This window comes from Chiloscyllium plagiosum, chromosome 51 (genome assembly GCF_004010195.1).
Source record: "Chiloscyllium plagiosum isolate BGI_BamShark_2017 chromosome 51, ASM401019v2, whole genome shotgun sequence".
Lineage (NCBI taxonomy): Eukaryota > Metazoa > Chordata > Chondrichthyes > Orectolobiformes > Hemiscylliidae > Chiloscyllium > Chiloscyllium plagiosum.
Window position 1 is genome coordinate 2,103,030 of NC_057760.1, and position 24,630 is coordinate 2,127,659.

Consider the following 24,630-nt stretch of genomic DNA (forward strand, 5'->3'; position numbering starts at 1 on the left):
TATAGCTGCTTAAACAGTCTCATGAGGGGTGCAAGTAAATAAAAATGATGTGGGGTGCAGAGGGAAGGTGGGTGAAGGATTATGGAGAAGGTTGGTTAGATGCCCCACAAATTATATCCCAGTCATACTCAATACTTACAGGGTCATAGAAAACTGGATAAACCACAACACAAAAATACATTAAATTAGATTAGATTAGATTCCGTACAGTGCAGAAACAGGCTCTTCTGCCCAAGTCCACACCGACCCTCCAAAGAGTAACCCACCCAGACCCATTCCCCTACTCTCTACTAATGCACCTATCATTACGGGCAATTTAGCATGGCCAATTCACCTGACCTGCACATCTGTGGAAGGAAACCGGAGCACCCAGAGGAAACCCACGCAGACACGGGGAGAATGTGCAAACTCCACATTGACATCAAACCTGGTTCCCTGGCGCTGCGAGGTAGCAGTGCGAACCACTGAGCCACCGTGCCACCCCATAATTTGGAATTTACTATGGCAGCACTTGTGAATTTAAGAGAATAAGTAACTTGAGGCAGCTGTTTACACATAGCAAGGAGCAATGAAGCACGTAGCGCCCTCAATTAAGCAAACGGAGTGACAGATGATACAGGAGGGGCCATTCTGCCCAAGTGCATGCTGGTACTCAGGCAAGCAGCATAATCAATCTTGTTCCCCTGCTCGATCCATGTGGCCCTGCAGTTCTATTTACTTCAAGGGCCTGTGCAATTTTCTTTCGGAATCCACTTCCAACCCTCGTTGGGACGTCCAGGTCAATAATGTTGAAAGTAAAAGTTACCCTTTGAAAAGGATTGCATCACCTACCTCACCAAAGTGCCGGCTTCAATCAGAACCTCTGAAAATGCATCTCGAAAAATAATCGCGTTCTTCCTTTTGCAGTTTTGAATAACATCATTGGCAACATAGAAAAGGTTCAGTCGATGGGGAATTGAGGCTAAAGAGAAAACAAAAAGCTCAGTTAGTTTGTGAAAGTAGCCTCTTAAGCAGCAGAATGACAGGATCCCGAATTACCAAAACCAAAAGCTCTACCCCGCACAATACCAGCAAGTGCGAAATACAAACGGCCTACGACACAAGTAATAAATACTTGGGAGTTTGCAGAACAATTTCAACCTTAGGTTTCACATACAAAATTCATTATGTTGAGACTTAAGACAAGTTTTGCTATTGTGAAATCTTTTTTAAGCTAAAGGTTTGACAGAGCCATACAATGCTCTGACACACACTGGGCTGGATGGCTGGTTTGCGATGCAGTGATGCCAACAGCACAGCCTCAATTCCTGCACTGACCAAGGTTACCAGAACATCTTAAGAACTCGGAACAGGAGTAGGCTGTTCAGCCCCTCGAGCCTGCTCTGCCATTCAACAGAATCGTGGCTGATCTCATACTCATGCCCACTTTGCTGAATTTTCCCCATAAACATTGATTGCCAACTGAAAAAGCACTTACCATCCCAGCCTTAAATATATTCAAGGACACTGCCCCTATAGCTCTCTGTGGCAAGGAGCGCCAAAGACCCTCAACCTTTACAGAGGAGAAATTCCTTCTCATCTTACTCTTAACTTGGCATCCTTTATTCTAAGCTGAAAATGTGTTGCTGGAAAAGCGCAGCAGGTCAGGCAGCATCCAAGGAGCAGGAGAATCGACGTTTCGGGCATAAGCCCTTCTTCAGGAATGAGGAAAGTGTGTTCAGCAGGCTAAGATAAAGGAGGGACTTGGGGGAAGGGTTTTGGGAAATGCGATAGGTGGAGGGAGGTTGGTTGGTCTGGGTGTCCCAGAGGTGTTCTCTGAAACGTTCCGCAACCAACCAACCCAACCACCCCGTAGCCCAACACTTTAACTCCCCCTCCCACTCCACCAAGAACATGCAGGTCCTTGGACTCCTCCATTGCCAGACCATGGCAACACGATGGTTGGAGGAAGAGCGCCTCATCTTCTGCCTGGGAACCCTCCAACCACAAGGGATGAACTCAGATTTCTCCAGTTTCCTCATTTCCCCTCCCTCCACCTTGTCTCAGTCAAATTCCTCGAACTCAGCACCGCCTTCCTAACCTGCAATCATCTTCCTGACCTCTCCGCCCCCACCCCACTCCGGCCTATCACCCTCACCTTGACCTCCCTCCACCTATCGCATTTCCAAAACCCCTCCCCCAAGTCCCTCCTCCCTACCTTTTATCTTAGCCTGCTGAACACACTTCCTCATTCCTGAAGAAGGGCTTATGCCCGAAACGTCGATTCTCCTGTTCCTTGGATGCTGCCTGACCTGCTGCGCTTTTCCAGCAACACATTTTCAGCTCTGATCTCCAGCATCTGCAGCCCTCACTTTCTCTCAAATCCTTTATTCTAAGACCATGCCCTCTGACCCTACACTCTCCCATGAGGGAAACACCTTCTCAGCACTTACTCTGTCAAGCTCCTTAAGAATCCTGTATGTTTCAATGAGATCACCTCTCATTGTCCCAAACTCAAATGAGCAGAGTCCCAGCCTGTTTAGCCTTTGTTTGTACCAGGGATCATCTGAGTGAACATTTCCTGAACCGCTTCAAATGAAATAATATCTTTCCTTAAAAAAGATCAAAATTGCTCACAGTACTCTAGATGTGGTCTCCCGAGCACCTTGTACAGTCTAATTTAAACTTCCCTATCCTGTTGAACTAAAGGCCCTGCCTTCTCAGTGTCCTCCTTCACCAGCGTGTGGTGACCCTCAGGTTAAATTCACCACTAATCGTCACTCTCTGATTACACACCAATGCTATGCTCTGCTGGGACTATGATGACTTCACTTCATTACACTAACATACTTTCACACCTTATTCTTACTGCTCCCACTAATAACTGTGGTTACAATGAAGACTACAGTTACCTTTCAAAAAGATTTCAGTTTGAGTGTCCCATCACCATGGCTTACAATCCCACGCTAACAGCTGCAGCTACTATTGTGACTATGTAAGTTGCTCAATTGATCGTCAAAGAGATGTACAGCATGGAAACAGACCCTTCGGTCCAACTCTTCCATGCCAACCAGATATCCTGTATAAATCTGATCCCGTTTGCCAACATTTGGCCCATATCCTTGTTCCTATTCCATTCCTTGCAAATGTTCCTCAGGAAGTTACTTATTCCCTTAAATTCACAAGTGCTGCTATAGTAAATTCCTATTTCTGATTACATAAAGAAACCTAACACCGAAAGCTTCAAAACACCAGAACACATTCCAAAGGACCATGCAGTACATAAGCTGGCTATTTGACCCACGGTGCTGGTGTGTGTATCTTGTGAATAGTTGCCCAATAAAGCCTGCTCCCTTTCTTTCCTCGAAGAATATCTTCTCAAGTCACTAACTAATTTGCTCGGAAAAGTTATTGTTGAATCTGCTTTCAACACCCTTTCAGTGTATTCCCAGTCATGACAACTTCCATCACTCCAAAACCACTCCACTGACATTGGGCACGACTGCTCTTCAAAGATCACTGCTTATTTTAAACACCGCAAAAAAAAAGGGTGCCCTGATCATCAGTATCCAGAGGAAGTAAAAGGAAAACATTGAAATGAAGGTTTGGACCCCTGTGCAAAACAAGAACAAAACATAAAGGTTACTTTTTTGGATTAAAAAGATTAAATAGTCTGCCCCATGTGAAAAGGACACAAAGTCACATGACAGTTCTATCACAATGAGCACACAGACAAGCAAGAATTTACAGGCACCGGTTTTGACAGCAGCTTTGAATTCAAACTCTAACAGCTTCAAGACAAGGAAGGGTTCAGCAGCTTACAATGTGAATTGGGTGGCACAGTGGCTTGGTGGTTAGCACTGCCGCCTCACAGCACCAGGGACCCCGGGTGGATTCGAGCCTCGGGTCACCGTCTGTGTGCAGTTTGCATGTTCTCCCCAGGTTCATGGGGGTTTCCTCCCACAGTCCAAACATGCACAGGTTCAGCAGATTGGCCATGGGAAATGCAGAGTTACAGAGACCGGGTCCGGGGCTGCATCTGGGTGGGATGCTCTCCAGAGGGTCAGTGTGGACTTGATGTGCCAAATGGTGTGCTTCCACATTGTAGAGATTCTGTGCTCAACTAGCAACTGGAATTTTCAATATAACAAGGTCCTGGTCCTGCAAACTGGAGGAGAGTAGTGATCACTACCACTCAACCTAAAAGCAATATTAATTGTAATTATCTCTTTGATGCTGGTTGAATGATTGAGGTAATTAATAATTTATTAATGCCTTTTATCCCCTAAATGCTTTTTAAATAGTTTTATAATCCTTTTAAGCTGTTGTTTAGTATATAATAAGCAGCTTCATGCCTGGCGAGTTGAGGCGTTGGTGGGGGGGGGGGGGGAGGAAGAGTGGGTGCAAGGAAAACAGTAGTTTTATTTAAAAATAATCTAAACATTCAAAAATATAAAAGGAAGAGCCAGAGGTCACAGGAGAATTTGGGGGAACGGAAGCTGCTATTTCTAACAATTATGTAAATCACAAACTCAAAAATCTATGAACCAAGACTAACAGCAAGATGAGCGAAAAATATATTAGTGTGCGATGACCTTTTTCAGGGAGCTGTGGCAGAATCCAGGAAAGTCAAACCAGACCAGTGCAGGCTCAGAGTTTCCCAGGTTGAATCCACAGCTTGGATTGCCAAAATGGCTTTCCCACTACCCCAACTTTCACCACCTCACACCACAACAGGTGGCCTAAATTCACAAATCTGGATCTGGTTCTGCCTTCCTATTTTTCTGTCCTCTTGATTATGGACTGGAAATGAAATGTTTTAAAAACAAGGGTTGCTGAAGGATCACCTGTATGGTTTAAAAGCAAGTAATCTGATGCTGATTGTAAGTGCCATTTACATGGCTGTTATCCAACCAGTAATTGAAGTGTAGTTTGCAGAAGGACAGGAGCCGAGGGATGTATACAAATGGAGATTCAGCTACAAACAAGTTGATGTGATGCTTGATTAGTGACCAGTTATCAATGACAAAGGCCTTCAGCTTGCCGACAACTGAGTGATCAATCATCAGGTATCTGATCAGCTTGGGGCTGTAAGTAGCCTTCAGATCTTCACCAGCTCAGCAGCTCTCTGTTCTCTGCAGTAAAACCCACTTTTAGCCTGAAAAAAAGTTGATTCTTTCTTCCATAGTTGCCGTAAGCTGTGACCTTTAAGTAATAAGTCCGAGACGTTTTGTAAGTCTGAAGCAGCCACCCTGTGCCTGCTGCAAACCAGTGAAAGCATCCAGAGAAGGAAGACTAAGAAGCCATGCTGTACTCCGCACAAGAATCATCTCAGTAGACCTATGAACAGGGACCACTGAATTGCTTTCCCAGTTTTCTCTCTGTCCATAACATCTTTTTTTTTTTTTCCCGTGTGCATGTTTGTGTAAGGGAGAGTTTATAAAGGGGCTAGAATTTGAACTAGTAGGAGTTATAAACCGATGGTTCATAATTGTTGCAGTAAATACGAACTATTGTTAAATACTGAAAACTGGTTCACATTGTCAATCTGGTTCAAAAAGACAAATTGGAGAATTTTACTTTATAAAAAAGTTTAAGTTTTGTGACAAAACTAGGAATAGTAGGGCTTGATTTTCATTGTGCTATCCCATAAGATATAACAGATTAAATTAAGTTGCACATTTAAGTCTACATAGTTTTTTTTAAAATTTAGATGAAGAACACAAGTTATAATCACATAACTAGTTTATTACAAAACATGATTTGCCCATCAGAAATTTTGATTAGAATATCGAAACTGCAAATCATTTTCGCATACTTCAAATTGTAATCAGGTCCTAAAATTAAAGCCACATTGTTCTGTGGTACACACTGACTAGACAAACCAGTGTGACGGAATTGCCTGTGATGAGACTTGTAGTACCCTGGAATGTGTCATGTAGAAATACATGCGACACAGATTTACACGCAGGGTTTTAAGGTGAATTCCTAAATTCAGCAAAGCCATTTGTGGAAGTAGTAACTGGAAAGCAAAGTCCTGTACTGAATCCAACAGAGAGGAGGAACTCATCAAGCCATTAATGTGTACTTAACAATAGGATATAAGACCAACACAAGTAAAATACTGGAAAGGAGCTGGTGGACAGTGGTATATGGTCTGGTTGAAGACTTAGGAGGAAAGAAAACAGACATAAGAACTTTTCCAATAGTTCGATAAATAAATGAATCATTTAGTGACATATTAAGTCATAATGATCGACATATTCCCAGATTGTGCAATATTGTTTGGTGTAATATAGTGAAACTGTGTATCAGGTATGAGCAGGTAGGAAAAGTGTTAGGTTTTGAGTTTTGTGAAATAAAAAAGTTCAACTTAGCATGACTCAGATTAGATAAGAACTTGCAGTAAACAATAAGGTGCTGGAGGCAAGGGTAGTGGTTTAACAAGGTGGAAAAGCATTCATTAGGTAGGGCCATTTAACAAGATAAAGAAGCATTCAGTATGTAAAGTCAGTTAACAAGGTGAAAAGTATTCATTACGTGAAGCCAGTTAACAAGGTTAAGAACATTCACTGTGTAACAGAAGATGGCTTAATCTTTACTACTGATTCACCGATTGTAACGGTCACCCAAGCAATATGTATGGTGCCGTATCTGGATGCTCCTCCCTGCAAGTGACTATATAATTCATTGAGAACTCATGTCCCTATGCACATGGGCAATCGTCCTCTCTCCTCCAGGGCCCGGAATAAAGATGAAGGAGGTAAAACTGTACTGTGTCTCTAAGCGTCTTGCTTCATCTATAGGGGGATAGGGAAACGGGACGACAATAGAAAAACAAAAACAATACGCATTCATTTTTCCAAGGAGAACCCAAATAATCATCATTTTGGATCAAGTCTCACTCAGATGTGAAACTATACTTCAGCACAGGGAGATGGGTCACGTGATGTAGGAAATTACAACCTAAGTTCCTGATTTACATCTTGTTATCATGAACAGTTGCTCACTATCTCCGAGGAGCAGGAAATGACAGCAAAGTAATTTTACTAGACTTCTGTGGCCTTTTGTTTACGTGGAAGTCCCACCTCCTTCAGCATTTACCTTGCCTTTTCGTCAGGCAGTGGAAGGACAGACTTAGTCCCAGTAGACAGGAACCTGCAGTCAGGACCAGGAGTCTAAAGATGTACGGATGCAAAGATGGCATGCAAATGATGTTATATTCACCACCGACCACGATACCTCCAGGTATTTAGCATCAATGATGCTGAAGCACAATTAGTGCAATGTTTCACCACCAACTTCAACCAGCAGTTAGACTGTTGGAACAGACAGCAAACTATGCTCTAGTTAAACCTAATTAAGACCCACAGAAGTATGCAGAGAAAACAGGCTTACCATCGCAACTGAGTAGGCTAATGTTCAAAAACAACCTAACATTTTCACCAGGCCTTGCCTGGTTCTCTCTGGAACATGGAAAGGGCTACAAAGATTTTCAAAAACTGGAGTGCAGCCTGTTGTTAAATTAGAATAATTGCAGGGGCTCTGGGAGGAACTTCCTTGGAACTGCAATCTTTATACAATCAGTCCAGCAAAACTGTAATCTAACATCCCAACGAGGTATGTTAAAGGGACAGAATAATAGAGGTCATATTCCTAAGACTGAAATATACCTATCTAAATAGAAATCTTTGAAACTAGATTCTGATTCACCAAGCAAACCAAAGCTACTTAGGAAAAGTTAGAATACAAGTGCAGAATGCTTCCTGCCTTTAGTTTATATTCATGTTAGGAGACACTTAGATGCTCAAAGTCTTAAAATACAAACAGAATACTGGACACACTGCCGGCCAGGCACTCTCTCCATTGATGAGGATAAAATTAATATTTCAGTTTGCCTTTTGTTAGAACTGGATATTTTTAGACATACTGCTTATAAGAAAGCGTGCTCCTCTCTTGCCTGGATGGGTGCAGCTCCAAACACACTCAAGAAGCTTGACACCATCCACAACAATGCAGCCAACTTGCATCACATCCACAAACATCCACTTCCTCCACCACTGACACTCAGTGGCAGCATTGTGTACCACCTAAAAGATGCACTGCAGAAATTCACCGTAGACTCCCAGACAGCACCTTAGAAACCCACAACCACTTCCATCTAGAAGAACAATGGCAGCGGATAAGTAGGAAAGCCACTCACCATCCTGACTTGGAAGTATATCACTATTCCTTCAAAATCCTGGAATTCCATCCCTGACAGTATTGTCGGCCTACCTATAGTGAGTGGACTGCAGCATTTCAAGAAGCTCGCTCACCACCACCACCACCTTCTCAAGAACATCTAGGGGTGCGCAATAAACGTTGGGCGAGCCCAGTGAGTGGATTAAAACAAAACATTTTTAAAATGAGCATAAGATGATACAAGAATGGTATGTCATGAAGTGGATGTCAAGAGATTTCTGAGACATGAATTGACCCTTTTCACAGGGTGCAGTCTGATCTGCTGTACTTCCTAAGAATGAAGAACTAGGAGTAGGCAATTTTACCCCTCACACCTGCTCTGCCATTTCATACAATCACGGCTGATCTCACCTTGGCCTTAACCCCACTTTCCTGCCTACTCTCCATAATCCTTCAACCCATTACTCATTAAAAAACTGTGTATCTCCTCCTTGAAGTTATTCAGTGTCCCAGCATACACCAGTCTCGGGGCTAGCAAATTCCAGATTCACAGCCCTTTGACAGAAGTAATTCCTTCTCATCTGTTTTAAATCTGCAACCCTTTATTCTTAAACTATGGTCTCTTGTTTTAGATTGCCCCACAAGGAATCAGCTGCTCTGCGACTACTTTGTCAATCCCCTTTAGCATCTTATATCGCTCAACTAGATATCATCCCCTTCTTCTAAACTCCAGCAAGTAGAAACCTAAAGTGCTCAATCTCTCCCCATAAAACAAACCGTTCACTTGCTGTTAAACAGAATTTCAGTCTCATCTCAGAGGACACACAAATCAATACCCTGGTGGTGGCATACATCTTGCAAGTTGTGAGCATTTGGAGATCTGGCTTCCCATTTATTGAATTAAAAACACTGAAAATGCCCTTCGTCAAACCTCCAGACCTGAAATGTTCAAACCAGGATGAAATAGAAAAACAACATGCAAATGGAATGTGAGGTTTTGCATTTTGATATAACAAACACGGGTAGTAGGACTTATCCAATTGATGGTAGGGCCGTGGGTAGTATAATAGAAAAGGGACCTAGGAGTTCATACAGACAGGGTGCAAAGGCATTTAGCATGCATGCCTTCATTGCCCAGTTCTTTAAGTACAGGAATTGGGAAATCATGATGTGATTGTACAGGACATTAGTGGGAGCTCTTCTGGGATACGGTGTCCAGTTCCAGTCACCCAGTTAAAAGGAAGGATATTAAACTGGAGAGGAGTTCAGAAGAGATTTACCAGGATGTTGCCGGGTATGGAAGGTTTGAGTTATAAAAAAGACTGGATTGGCTGGGACTTTTTTCACCTGAGCTTAGGAGGTTGAGAGCAACCTGATGGAAGTTTATGAACTAACGAGGGGTATAGGTAGAGTTAATGATAATTGTCTTTTCCATAGGATGGGGGATTTCAAGACCAGGGGCACACTTTTAAGATGAGAGGAGAGATACTTTAAAAAGACAGGTTCGTGTATGGAATGAGCTTCCTGAAGCAGTGGATGTGGGCACAATTATAATGTTTAAAAGACAATTGGATAAGTACATAATAGGAAAGGTTTGGAGGGATCCGGGCCAGGGGCAGATAGGGGAGACTAGTTTGGGATTACAGGTAGTTCTCCTACAATGCTGGAGTTGCATTCCTCACTTAATAGAATAATGGGGCCTATGGGAAAAGTGGGGTCAAGGGAAGACCAGCAAAAGATATCACTCACAATTGGCTCAAAAATCACCCAAACGTCTCTCAAAGTATAGCACAGCCTGAATGAACGTATAAAGTCATATTTATCAACAAAACAGAAGTAAATTTAACACAGTACATTATAAAATATTGTTAATGCAGGAATTGAGGGAATCATAGCATATAAGGTAAACTCCCTCACACCTGTTAAGCCATCTATATCACATTATCTCCTTATCCTTGGGACGGCATGGTGGTTCTGTGGTTAGCTCTGCTGCCTCACAGTGCCAGGGACCCGGGTTCGATTCCCACCTCAGGCGACTGTCTGTGTGGAGTTTGCACATTCTCCCAGTGTCTGTGTGGGTTTCCCCTGGGAGCTCTGGTTTCCTCCCACAGTCCAAAAATGTGCACGCCAGGGGAATTCGCCATGCTAAATTGTCTACAGTGTTAGGTGCATTGGTCAGGGGTAAATATAGGGTAGGGGCATGGTGTGGACTTGTTGGGCCGAAGGATCTGTTTCCATACTGGAGGTAATCTAATCTAATCTTATATTCAAAATGCTTCATAATATCTAGTTTCTGTTCCAGTGTTGTAGCCTCTCTTTTGCGCTTATCACCAGGATACTTCTTGCTAACATTCTTGTCACTATGCCTCTCCATTTTTTCCAAAAAAAAAAGGGATAATCTAGGAGCAATGTATCTTTCACAGGAAGCTGCTCAATGCATCTCTCTCAGAAACCTGCTGTCTGTACAGTACCTCTCACTGAAAGCTGCTCTGTTGGCAGCTAACACCAGTGCATGCAGAGAATGGCACAAAGACTTCAGCATGGACATCGGTGCACATGCAGAACGAACCACATGAACAGATCCCTGCTGGAACCACATTATTGCTAACAGAGGTGAATATTCTCGAAATTCTCATTCTTTAATTCTTCAGCAACACTATGAGCAAATTGCGCTGCCAGAACACGCTTTACCCGAGAACTACTTGTATGTTTGGCATGGGCTGGTTGGACCAAAGGGTCCGCTTCCTTGCCCTATAACTCTAGAAACGGGGTTTTCCTGTTAAGTCGGCAAGGGTTGGAGTGGCAGAATTACTCTGAACAGCAAAACAGTCTATGGTGCAGGAGCAGACAGCTCCAGTGATACCAGTTGGCCATCGTGGGCTTTTGGATTTATCAGGGCACACACTGTTCATGTCACCAGGCTCCATGTGTAGGTTGGTCCATCTTTTGGTTTCAAAGGTGATCACCAACACCCTGCTGCTTCTTCTGGGCAGGGGTAGGAAAAAACGTGGTTGCTCAGTCATAAGGGAATCCTCACTGTGCCAAGATTCCTCAGCCGCATGTATAATGGAAAGCAGTGGGTATAATCAGTGTGAACAAATCGACAGCACCACATCCATGATGATGTGGCTGTTGTTACTCCATCTGGAAGAAGTGGCAGTCAAAATAAATACACCCTCGTTGGCATGTGTCTCTGGTGTCAGTGGTGTAAAGAGTGCTTTACATTATGGACAACTCGGGAGGGCTTGACTGTGCTCTGCACTGATGTGCCAATCTAAGCCGTTCTTTGCTTAGGAGTCTGTGGTGCTGACACTCAGCTGCGTATGCATCATCTCGAGACCTTATTAATCACCTCTCTTACAGTTTGCCTTTATCTGATAATGCTACAAACGCCCCAAAAACGCAGTACCTACATTTCAAATGGTCTCAACCAGCTATTTGGAAGAAAAACCACAAGAACATCTTCCAAGAGCCAAAAATAGTTTGATTGCACCATTATCACTTTCTCTTAAATTGCTGAGATTTGTTTTAACTCAAGTCGCTGCTTTTGCTCTGCTACTGGCTACAATCTACTGTAGAACCTCATCCCTGGACACCACCTGATTGGTTTCCAGAACGACACACTGCAGGAGTGACAGTCCTTGGCATTTCTTTTCAATTTAACTTTCTCCCCCCCTTCCATATCAACCTGGAACAGATGAGTCTTGAATATGGGCCTCCCATTCCAGAGGTAAGGACACCACCACTGCGCCACAAGCAGCTTTTTACACCAGTGGGAATTATATTTTCTCAACTTGAATTGAGAACGCACAGAAGATCTAAATTGTATTCTCCCAAAGCAGGATCATGCTCACAGACAGCATTTTGATCCGCGCACCAATAACTTCAAGGGCTCACTGGGTGAATCAATTTATTGCAATGAATTCAAAACATTACAAAGAGGTGCGCCACACTAGACAGGCAAGCCGAACCACAATTCTGTTTCATTGTGGCAAACAAGCTTACATTGTCGTGGAGGTGCTGGTGTTGGACAGGGATAGACAAAGTTAAAAACCAGACAACACCAGATTATAGTCCAACAGGTTTAATTGGAAGCACTAGCTTTCATCAAACATTGACTCCTAAACAACTATGGTAAGCTCAAATGTAAATGCATTTCAGTTCCAGGACACTTACTCCCTACTTCATTCACCTTAAACTGACAGCATGCTTTTGGCCAGGGCAGAAACCATTCACTTTGCTCGAGAATTTGTGAATGATGAGACAGGTCTCAGGAAACTTTTAGCTTAAAAAATTACACTATGGTAATCGCTTTATTCTCCAAACATTTTCCCTCCAATTAAACTAACATTTTGTTGACTCAGTGATGACAAGTTACTCATTCATACCCTCTCTGCAGGAGACAAGGTTGTGTTAAATACAAAAGATAAATTCTGTGTGCACTTGGTGCTCAAGTAATGTAGGTGTCAAATTGGTGTAATCCAAACAAGTGAGATTCCATGTAACATTACAATGCAAAATCCTGAATCAACTTTGTGAAATTCAACCTGGAAACTAGCAACAAAGAATTAGTAGGTCACTCTGCCCCTGGAAGCTGTTAGCCATTCACGAACGTCATGGCTGGTCTGACTGCTCCATATTCCTGCCCATCCTCTTAGTCAGTAAGAATCTACCCACCTCTGCTTTATAAGTGTTAAAAGACACTGCTCTCACTGCCTTTCAAGGAAGAGAGCTCCAAAGATATGACATTTTCTCTTCACCTATCCTAAACGGTTAAAGAAAACCACACACCAGGTTATAATCCAACACCTGGACAAATACCTGATGAAGGAGCAGCGCTCCAAACGCTAGTGCTTCCAATTAAACCTGGTGGACTATAACCTGGTGTTGTGTGATTTTTAAACTTTGTACACCCCAGTCAGACACCGGCCTCTCCAAATCATTCCTTTGCTTTTAAACAGTAACAGGTTTTCCTCTCGCCCTGCAAACCACAGATGTGCAGATACAAACTGCCCATTGGTAATCACACCAAAGTGACCTGCAAGCCTAGTGCCGCCTGGTTGCTTTAGCACAAAGCACATCTTTTCAGAACAACCCTGCCTTGTACCAAAACCCAGAAATACACATACTCACTTTCTCACTGAAAGCAGATCAGGAGGAACTCCAGCTGAATTTTGTACTCCAAAGCATAGGTAGACAAAGATTAAATGTAACATGCATTGCTGTTCAAGGTGACACCCATTAACTCAATATAAAGATGGAATTCTGTATCTTGATGTGTATGGTCCAACCTCACACCAGCTGTGCATTTCTCAGACAGTGATAGTCAAGGGAAAGATGCTCACTTATCAGCTGTTACAAGCAAAACCTCAATCAGTTATCTAAAATACATGTAAAACAGAGGATTATTCTTCAATCAGCAACCCCTTTCTGCTATGTTTGCATTGTGAACAATTCTAGCTCAGCTCTAAAGGCCAGCTCTATTGCAACACTGAAAACTGCATCCCATTACTTTGCAAGGGTAATATTTTCTATCATAATGTATGCATTTATTGCAAATCAATGGTCAACAATCAAAACCCCAAATCAAACATACCAATTAGGAGAAACAGGTGATTTGGTCCCTGAAGCCTGTTCTGCCATTCAATAAGGTCAAACTGATTTGTTTGTGTTCCGAATGCCACATTTCCAACCAGGATTCCAGATTGGATTTCTTAGGGACTGTCTTGTATGGATGACCCACGGAAACATACAAATTAAGAGCAAGAGACGGCCATTTGGCCCCACTCCATCATGGCTCAGCTGTCAGCGGTGAATTCCACATCCCCACCCACCGTTCGATAACCCCCGATTTCCCTGCTTCACAAGAAACTATCCTTCTGTTGTAAGGATGTTCAACGACTCTGTCTCCACTGCCTTCTGAGGCAGAGTGTTCAACTGTTGCACAACCGGTCAAAGTCAAAAAAACCCTTCTACCCTGAAAGGGCGACCTCTAATTTTTTTTTACTTTTAAAAACATTGCACCCTAGTTCTGGATTCACCAACGAGAGAAAACAGCCTTTTTAAAATCTATCTTGTCAAGACTATAGCAGAACTGATCATTTTCAATGTCACCCTTCACTCTTCTGACTCCACTGAAACAAACCCAATCTGTCCAATAAGCTGTTCCTGTTAAGATGACCTGCTGATTCCAGGTATCGATCTTATAAACCTCCTCTAAGCTGCCTCCAATGCATTAATGCTCACCCTTAAATAAGATGACCAAAGCTCCACACACATTTCTAGATGGGATCTCACCAATGCCCTATAAAAATAAAAGTGTTACATCCTTAATTTCATGTTCAATTCCTCTCATAAAGGATAGCATCCAATTAGCCTCCTTAATCACTTGCTGTACTAAATGAACTTTTTGTTAGTCACGGAGTAGAACACTTAGCAATGCAGTGGGTAAATGCAGCTTCAAGGCTTTAAGTTAAGCCGAATCAGATGTCAGCACTCAGTTAAGTTGGACAAAAATGAGGTGAAAATGCTGAGCACAGTCACAAAGATCTATCAGTACCTGTCGAATGATACCCTAAGGTACTGTCAGAACAAGAGAATGGCTCACCTATTAAAATAAGAGAGCTACTTACCACAGCACCTGAATTCTCATTGTAGGATAAAATTACTGCAGATGCTGGATTCTATATTGAAAACAACAAATGCTGGAGATCACAGTGGGTCAGGCAGTAGAGAGACACACACAGAGACCATTTTGAATCTAAATGACTCATCAGAGCTCTTGCTTGGTGCGAAATATGACACTGGTGGTGGGCAAGTTGTTGGAGGCAATCCTAAGGGATTTACATGTATTTGGGAAGGCAAGGACTGATTAGGGATAGTAAACATGATTTTGTGCGTGGGAATCATGTCTCACGAAGTTGATTGAGTTTTGTGAAGTAGTAACGATGAGGACTGATAAGGGCAGAGCAGTGGACATGACCTATATGGACTTCAGTAAGGGGTTCAACAAGGTCCTCATGGTAGACTGTTTAGCAAGGTTAGATCTCACGGAATACAGGGAGAACTAGCCATTTGGATACAGAACTGGCTCAAAGGTAGAAGACAGAAGGTGATGGTGGCGGGCTGCTTTTCAAATTGGAGGCCTGTAACCAGGAGTGTGCCGCAAGGATCAGTGCTGGGTCCACTGCTTTTCATCATTTATTTAAATGATTTGAATGTGAACTTAGGAGGTATAGTGAGTAGGTTTGCAGGTGACACCAAAATTGGAAGTGTAGTGGACAGTAAAGAAGGTTACCGCAGAGTACAAAGGGATCTTGATCAGATGGGCCAAAGGGTTGAGGAGTGGCAGATGGAGTTTGGGAAGCGCTGCATTTTGGGAAGGCAAATCAGAGCAGTACTTATACACTTAATGGCTAAACCCCTAGGGAGTGTGACTGAACAAAAAGAGCTTGGAGTGCAGGTACATAGCTCCTTTAAAGTAGAGTTGTAGTTAGACAGGATAACAAAGGTGGTTTTTGGTATGCTTTCTTTTATTGGTCAGAGCATTGATTATAGTAGCTTGGAGGTCATGTTGCCACTGTACAGGACATTAGTTAGGCCACTTTTGGAATAGTGTGCACAGTTCTGGTCTCCCTCCTATTGGAAGGATGTTGTGAAAGTTGAAAGGGTTCAGGAAAGATTTCCATGTATGTTGCCAGGGTTGAAGGATTTGATCTATAGGGAGAGGCTGAATAGGCTATGGTTGTTTTCCCTGGAGTGTTGGAGGCTGAGGGGTGACCTTATAGAGGTTTACAAAATCATGAGGGGCATGGATACGGTAAATAGTCAAGGTCTTTTCCCTGGGATGGGGGAGTCCAGAACTAGAGGGCATAGGTTTAGGGCAACTGGTGAAAAATTTAAAAGAGTCCTAAGGGACAACCTTTTCACACAAAAAATGGAATGAGAAAGTGGTGGAGGCTGGTATAATTACAACAAATAAGAGGTATCAGGATGGGTATATGAATAGGAAGAGTTTAGAGAGAGATAAGCCAAATGCTGGCAAATGGCAATAGATTGGGTTGGGATATCTGGTCGGCATGGACGAGTTGGACTGAAGGGTCTGTTTCTGTGCTGTATAACTCTATGACTATGAATTTTTGCTCTTGACAACTGAACTTTAGGGCATGTATGGGAAAAAAGTACATTTGCATTTCAAAAATTTAACTACTTCATGCTACCAAGGATTTTAAGAAACAATATGCTTTGTTGCATTGGTGAACAGCTTACTTGCCATAAAGAAATTACTTCTGTTGTATGAAAACAACAGTTAAATTTTTCATGCTGAGCAATGCACTTGCGTGTTATCTGAATTCAATTTCAACCTTCTTATTTCATACACTGCAAAGGTTTCAAGGGGTAGACTGCACAATTGTAGTTCTCAAAGGTGACAGATCTGGACCATTAGCTTTATTTTCTACAGTTCAACCAGTTAAGTATGTTCAGCAGTTTCAGAATTTCCAACAAGCATAGTCTTTTGCTTTATTTGAACAAATGTAGAACAGAAGTGGATGTACGTTCAATGCCATTTAGTTAGGGCACAGTCAAAATACTGCCTGCAGATCTGGTCACTATAGGAAGGATATGATTGCACTGGAGAGGGTGCAGAGGAGATTCACCGGGAAGTTGCTCGGGCTCAGCAATTTCAGCTCCACAGAGGCTAGGGTTACTTTTCAGGGGCATAGATTTAAAGTAAAGGAAAACAGGATTAGATGGAATTTCGAGGAAGAGGTTTTTCATGCAGAGGGTGGAGCATGTCTGGTCGAGATGAGAACCATAAAACGTATAAGGGGTATTTAGATAAAGTCAGAAGTCACAACACCAAGTTAAAATCCAGAGTTATTTAAAATCAGAGGCTTTCGGAGCGCTGCTCCTTCTTCAGGTGAAGATATTAGCTGTGTAGTGTAACTTCTGACTTTGTCTATCCCAGACCAACACTGGCACCACATAGAGAAGTCATAGAATCATACAATATGGAAACAGACCCTGGAGTCCAACCAGTCCATGCCAAACATATTCCCACCTGCTTGCTCCCAGCCCATATCCCTCCAAACCCCTCCCATTCCTGTACCCATCCAAATGCCTTCTAAAGTTGTAATTATGCCCACTTCCACCACTTCCTCACGTAATTCACTCCACATTCAAACCACCCTGTGGAAAAGATATACTCTTCACGTCCATTGTAAATCTTTCTCCTCTCACCCTAAACATTTGCCCCCTTGCCTTGAAATCCCTCATCCTAGGGAAAGATACCTACCATTCACCCTATCTATACTCATGATACCTCTACAAAGTCACTTCCCATCCTCCAGTGAAAGAAGTTCCAGCCATGAGTATTTAGTTAAAAATCTCACAACACCAAGTTTTGGTCCAACCGGTTTAATTGGAAGCACTAGCTTTCGGAGCGCTGCTCCTTCATCAGGTGGTTGTGGACAACCAGCTGAAGGAGCAGTGCTCTGAAAGCTAGTGCTTCCAATTACACGGGTTGGACCAAAACCTGGTGTTGTGAGATTTTTAACTTTGTACACCCCAGTCCAACATTGACATCTCCAAATCAGGAGTATTTAGATGACCATTTAAACCACGATAGGCTATAAGGCCAAATGCAGAAAAATGGGTCTCGTGTAGATAGGTGCTAATGAGTGACAAGTACATGATGGGCCAAAGGGCCTCTTTCACTGTTGTAAATTCTGAAACTATGAATGTTACTTTAACAAATAAATGAAGAAAACAGAGCCTACAAGAAACTAGCCAACAGATGCATGTCACTTTGTCACATTTAACTAAAACTCTCATGAAAGAAATGCCCAACCAACATACACCTTACCGATCACAAGTACCTTTTAAATCAACTCTTAAGATCTCTATCAATGTGTCCAGGTGAAGCAAATGAGTATTTTGTTTCATGAGGGATTTTAACATCTAACCTACTCTTATTTCAGGCAATTCTGGCCTCACCCAATATTTACAACTAAATGAAGAGGTATGAAAGGAGTAAGAAACCAGGCTGATCTTTCCCCTTCTTGATGCATGGCACCAGATAACAGTGATAGATCTAAGTGCAATAAAGGTGTGCAATGTGCACCGCCATTGGTAAAATAGAGGTAGATGGATTTGGGTTTCGGTTCTATGAGTGTAAACGCTTTGCTTCAAAAAAAATTTAGAAAGTCATTTGGAACAGTAATCTAAGTACATAAATGCCAAGAAAGCATTACATTCAGTTCTGTGCCTCGCTGGATAGTGTTAGTTGATAAATTGTTAAGACTGCTGAGTTTACAACATTCCGATAAAATAGAGCAGGGGCCATTAGTTTAGTTTGACTTCAGTTTTAGTAGAATCGAGAAGAAACAAGTGTTCAGTTCTGATGAACTGGTTTAGTTTCTGAAGTCTCCAAGCTGTGAGAAGTTGTGTAGAAGTTTTCAAGCTGACAGAACATTAAAGTAGTTTAGGCCTTCAGAGCTGGAAAGAAGTTAAAAAACTGTTACAGCAGTCTGAAAGGACAAGTAGAAAGAGTCAGTTAAGTGAGAAGTTTAAGAATTGCAATAGGAGTACTATTTCTCTGGGATTGAGTATCTATAAAAGGCCATTGCTGGGAAGCAACTGAAGCCATTTTACTAATTATGGTTGGATCTTTTTAAACAGTGTTATACATAGCTTTGCAATGTTTTCTTTAGTGTAATAAACTTGTGTTCTGGTGTTAGAAAACACTGACACCTTAAATATGTAGATATTTGGGTAAATACGTTCAGCAACAAACCATCACAGTAAATATCTGCAAAAATTAAAACTTATAGTCCATCAAGCCAGGTTTCATTCTGGGATCTGACTTGTCCAGTAATCCCATCAGCTGGAGTCAGAATACAAGCAAACACACAAATTCATTGCAATATACAGACTGTGAAAATGAATTCTCATGAAAGTAGAGAAGCTGAAATATTGCCATACATAATATGTGCAGTTTGTCATAGAAGGCTGTGCAATTAATATTCACATTTTACTGTCAATTTAATTTGAATTAAAAGATTCCTAAATATAATATGAAATGTGTTTTGGTTAACATTTGGCCCATCTAACTGGCAAATAAAATGGTTCAATGCTGACAAAGGTAACAGAATGTGCTTTTTTCCTATGTAGTGCACTGCTCTGATGATTGGTTAGAACTTGTACCCTGCAACCTGCGTTTCACATTATAGAGTTTAAGCCCTTGAAACACATCCTAAAGCATTCCAACCTATTAGTATTTGCAACAGAATTTGGTAAACTTGGGTGGAGGGGAGAAAATGGAGGGGGAGCTCGGAGGGGAGAAGTCAACAGATACACCAAGTATCAAGATGCCGCCATCAGGTTAAAAAGCCAACAAGCTATTCAATATAAATCAGTTAGATAACAGCTAAGGTCATCATAACCAGGCTTTTCTTTCTGTTAACACTAACCAGTCCATTTCCAGGATTTCTTGCCTTTAAGAAAGAATGCTTTCCGCTTACTTACAACTGCCACAGGCTGTGAGAGAAGTGCACAGGAGGTCCAATGCGAACATGTTCTAAAAACACAAGTCTGGTGCACAATGTTGGTACAAATCTGAGTTGTTTAAAACTATTAAAACAAGCTGAAATATTGATAACACTAGAACATAGAGTCAAATAACATGGAAACAGACCCTTCAGTCCAACCAGTCCTTGCCAAACAAAATCTCAAATTAAACTAGTTCCACATGCCTGCTCCTGGCCCATATCCCTCCAAACCTTTTCTACTCATGTGTTTATCCAAATGTCTTTTAAACTTAGTAACTGTACCTCAGGAAGTTCATCCCACACCCGATCATGAATTCTCTGGATGCAAAACTAAAACTCACTGGAGTGCGATTCTGCAAACGCCATAAAATTTCTCACTGTTTCCCACAAATATCGGTTCGGTTGACCAAGAAATTACAGCGAGGAGAAAGTGAGGGCTGCAGATGCTGGAGATCAGAGCTGAAAATGTGTTGCTGGAAAAGCGCAGCAGGTCAGGCAGCATCCAAGGAACAGGAGAATCGACATTTCGGGCATATTTCTGAAGAAGGGCTTATGCCCGAAACGTCGATTCTCCTGTTCCTTGGATGCTGCCTGACCTGCTGCGCTTTTCCAGCAACACATTTCAGCAAGAAATTACAGGAACAATTTCAAGTTGTCCCTTTTCCACAATAAAACTATTTATCTTTGCTAACAGATTCCACAGGGATGTTCTAGCATAAGGTAGTTATCGGATCTTGTTATTCAATTTCCTCTGCCTGCCCGTCTATGACTGGCAAACTTGTCTCCCTCCCTAGTCTCTTGTCTCTTTGGCCCAGAGCTCTTTTATTCTTGCCCATGGCCCAAAATTACTCAATTCTTTCCTCAGTCTACAAGTTTCTAACAATCAGGCTTAGCATCACCTAATGACTAAATCCAGATTGTCGATTGGCGTTCCACACAATAGCTTTCTCCATATTCCACTATTTCAAAAGTAAGAATCAAACAGATATAAAATAGCAACCCATACCACTCAAAATTAATCTTATTTGGCAACTGTGATCTGAAGGTACTGCATGGATGAATGATATCAAAATTAAAAAATGAACTGCAGATAATGGAAATCAAAAGCACAACAAGAAATTTTCTGGAAAAGCTCAACAGATCTAGCAGCATCTGTGGAAAGAAAGCAATGTTAATGTTTCTGATGGAGGATCACGGGACCCAAAACTTTGCTTTCTCTCTACAGATGCTGTCAGACTGAGTTTTTCCAGCAATTTCGGTTTGAATATCAAATTCAAGGTCTTCTAAAACTGGTACAAAGACTTAGATAATTACACCATCCAGTGGCAAACAAAGCCATATAAAGCAATGGATTACTGACATACTTATGCCAATCACCTTGCAAGTTATGTAGAATTTCTTTAATATAGAATGGAGGGGGAATGTTTAAGGTTGAGGAGTGCTTGCAAGTTTCTGACTTCCTCCCTCTCCTTCTGAAACCAAGATCCGAGAGCCACGAGAAATCTTTTCTTCATGGAATTACTAAACAAAAATTTATTTAAAAATCTTCAAAGACTTGAAAGAAAGTCCTGCATTTACATAGCATCCTTTCACAAGCAAGGGAGTCAATTGGTTTGTGATGCAGAGTGGTTCAATTCCCTCACCAAGGCTGAGGTTACATGAAGGACTCTCCTTTTCAACCTCTCCTCTCACCTGAGGTATGATGAGCCTCGGGTTAAACCACCACCACCAGTTGTCTCTCTTGAATGAGAAAGCAGTTCAGTGGACAGGTAGGAATATGGTGGCCTTATCTTTTCCATTCAGTGGAAATGTTTTGAAGTGTTTTTCAGTCAATGAGGTACGCTTACATGGTGCAAAGAAAGATCTTCACTAATTTATAACTCACTCAACAAAAAGCAAATTTGAATCTACACAACACTTATTCAAATCTCAGAAATATTACAAAGTACTTGGCGCCCAACAAACTACTCCGAAATGCAGTATCCGTTGCTACGTAGGAAAATAGGCAGCTTGGTTTAAAACGAGATCTCACAAACAACAGGAAGAGGGACAAACTCGTTGGTTTTTAGTTGAAAGAAAATAGAGTAATTGGATAAGAATTACAAGGTGGAGACAATTTAGCCCTCAAGCCTACTCCACTATTCCATTCAACAGTGGCTGATCTCAACTTGGCCTCAACTCCACTTTCCTGCACATTCTCCATAATCCTTCAACCCATTACTCATCAAAAATCTCTCTCCTCAAATTCACTCAGTGTCCCAGCAACCACCACACGCTGGGGGTAGCACATTTCACAGATTCGCAACACTTACAAAGAAGCAATTTCACTTCATGTGTTTTAAATCTGCTAGCCCTTAGCCTGAAACCATGACTCTCACTCTTAAATGCCCACAAGGGACAACATCCACTTAACATCTACTTTGTTAATCGCTCAACTGGATACCTTCTCATTCTTTGAAACTCCAGACAGTATAGGCTTAAAGTGCTCAACCGCTCAATACACAAGCCCATCATCTTTGGAGTCCATGTTTTGAACCTCACTGAAGTACCTCCAGTATAACCGCATCCCTGATATGGGAAGAACGCTCTGTCCTGCTCTAAATATTGCTATGGATTCCACATGAACCAGCACAGCAGGGGCATCTAATCGGATACTTCAATACTTCCTTGGTATTATACTAGAATCTCAGCCCAGAATGAGTACACTCCAGTCTTCAAGTGAGACTTAAGACGTCAATCGTTTGAATCGTTTTAAACTTTTCAACATAGCTTTATGCTGTCATACTCGGCTGTTTCCCATTTTAAGACCTGGAAATTGCTCAACAAATCACAACTATTGATGTACGTGAGAAGGTTCTGAAAAGAAAATAAAAGCAATACCTCAAAGGAGGTTAAGATATTCACTGTAGGGCTGAGCTTCATTTGTAATATCTTAAATAAACCAATCTGTACGATTTTGCAGCATGGCCAGCCAGCATTCAAACTTGCAATGACAAGTGGCTGGTAAGAATCCACAAGAATAAGTGCCAGGCAATGACCATTTCCAAACAGAGAAAGTCTAAACACCTCATCTTGACACAATTGTATTAAAACCGCTGAATGCCCCCACCAAACTTACTGTGGATTACCAGTGACCAGATACCAAAGTGAACCACTTTTGTAAATATTGTGGCTACAACAGCAGATTAGAGGCTGGGTGCTCAGTGGCAAGTGTCTCACCTCCTAACCCACCTTTCAACCATTTACCAAACAGGAGTGTGATAGAACACTGTTCACTTGCTTGGACGAGTGCAGCTCCAAAACACTTGAGAGATTTAACATGATCCAAGGAAAGCTCCAGCAACACCATACTTAAAGGTGTTCTTTCATTCAATTCCTACTACTTTAGTTTAAAACTAAAAACAAAAAGCCCTGACATGGCACTCTTCTTCAAACACAGCACCATCGTCTGTTCAAATCATGTTTTCTCATTCCAGATTTCCATTACTTCTTTTTCCACAACAGGGGAAAACGTACTCTGGGTAACCCATCATACAGTTATCCTAGATTCAATTCTACACATTACAGGACCCATTTTTGTTTCTTTAACAGAACGATAAACATACCCAAACAACACTATTCATACATACTAAAATTGTTCAAATTAGGTTAGTTTGCCCACAAAGTCTCTTGTCTTCTCTGACGTGTCAGAGATATATGGATCCATCTACAGTGATCCGAAGCACTGCCAGATATCTCAGGGAGTACTGAATCCCAAGCTCCCTCAGTCTTCTCTTGACACCGTCGTAAGGTTTTTGTTTCTGGATCACCGCTGCTGAGAACACCTGAAAAAAAATATGATCTTACAGCCCTCATAAATTAGGGCCTTCAGATCCTTCCCCTGGATTCTGGAAGCCTCCATGACTCTCTCCTTATCCCGGTAATGACGAAACCTCACCTGGAGAGGACGAGGACGTTGACCCAGACCCGATCTCCGCGCTGTGAACTGGTGAGCCCTCTCTAACTTCTATCCTCTCATGCCAGCCTCCCAGTCAAGAAACTTCAGAAGCCAATCCTCAACAAATTCCGCAGGCCACTCACCTTCCTTACCCTCAGATGATCTGAATGTTTTTTTCTCCTGCCCCTGTTCTCAAGATCGTCCACTTGGTCACGCAAATTATGGACCTGCGTCTCCAGGACTTGGATCTTATCCTTTGATAAACTGGCATCAGCTTCTACCACTGTGGCCCTGTACTCCATCTCTTCCGTCCTCTTCTCTCGGTCTTCCAGCTGTTGCTCATGCTTCTGCAGCACGAGAGAGATAGGAGGCAGCTTCTCTTCAATCTGTTTTCTTAACATCTCACGAGATTTCAAAAGATTTCAAGAGCTGGTTCACCAGGGCCTGGAGAGTATTCGACTCTGAGGCTGCTGCAGGCTCAACTGCAGACCTGACCTCGGATGCTCCTCCTCCATTTTTAGGCATCTCTGGACAGCTGAAAACACCGCTAAGTAAGTTTCTTGGGACTCCACAATCACGCTGGAGTCTCAAGAAGTCACGATGGCCTGGGTTGGGCGGGTTAAAGGATCGTCCTGCTTGTGCTGTGATGCGAAGCTCTGCAGTGCGATCTTAGATTCCCCCACGGCCCATCTTTGTACTGTGGGAGGAAACTCCACACAGACAGCCGCCAGTGGATAAATCAAACCCAGGTCCCTGGTGCTGAGAGGCAGTAGTCCTAACCACTGAGCCACCATGCTGCCCCAATCTTGATCACTACACAATTACTGGTCACCAAAGTCCCAGTGAACCACAGGGTTACTCGCTCATTAAAGAGACACATGTGATGGTGAGCTTAACCTGAGGGTCACCACACCTCAGAAGAGGTTGAGAAGACAGGGCCTTCGTGGAGACCACAGCCAGGGTGGAATTGAGCCTGCGGTA

At 42.3% G+C, this 24,630-nt stretch overlaps 1 protein-coding gene across 1 annotated transcript in view; it reads right to left on the bottom strand.

Moving 5' to 3' along the window:
* The window catches only part of rprd2a (regulation of nuclear pre-mRNA domain containing 2a), a 57,245-nt gene extending 33,195 nt beyond the window's left edge, over positions 1-24,050 (bottom strand). The window contains exons 1-2 of the mRNA XM_043684084.1: positions 23,864-24,050; positions 832-961 (exon numbers count right to left, since the gene is read on the bottom strand). Coding sequence (XP_043540019.1) covers positions 832-961; positions 23,864-24,050 — 317 coding nt within the window. The remainder of the gene's footprint in view (positions 1-831; positions 962-23,863) is intronic.
* Between the last annotated feature and the right edge of the window lie 580 nt (positions 24,051-24,630).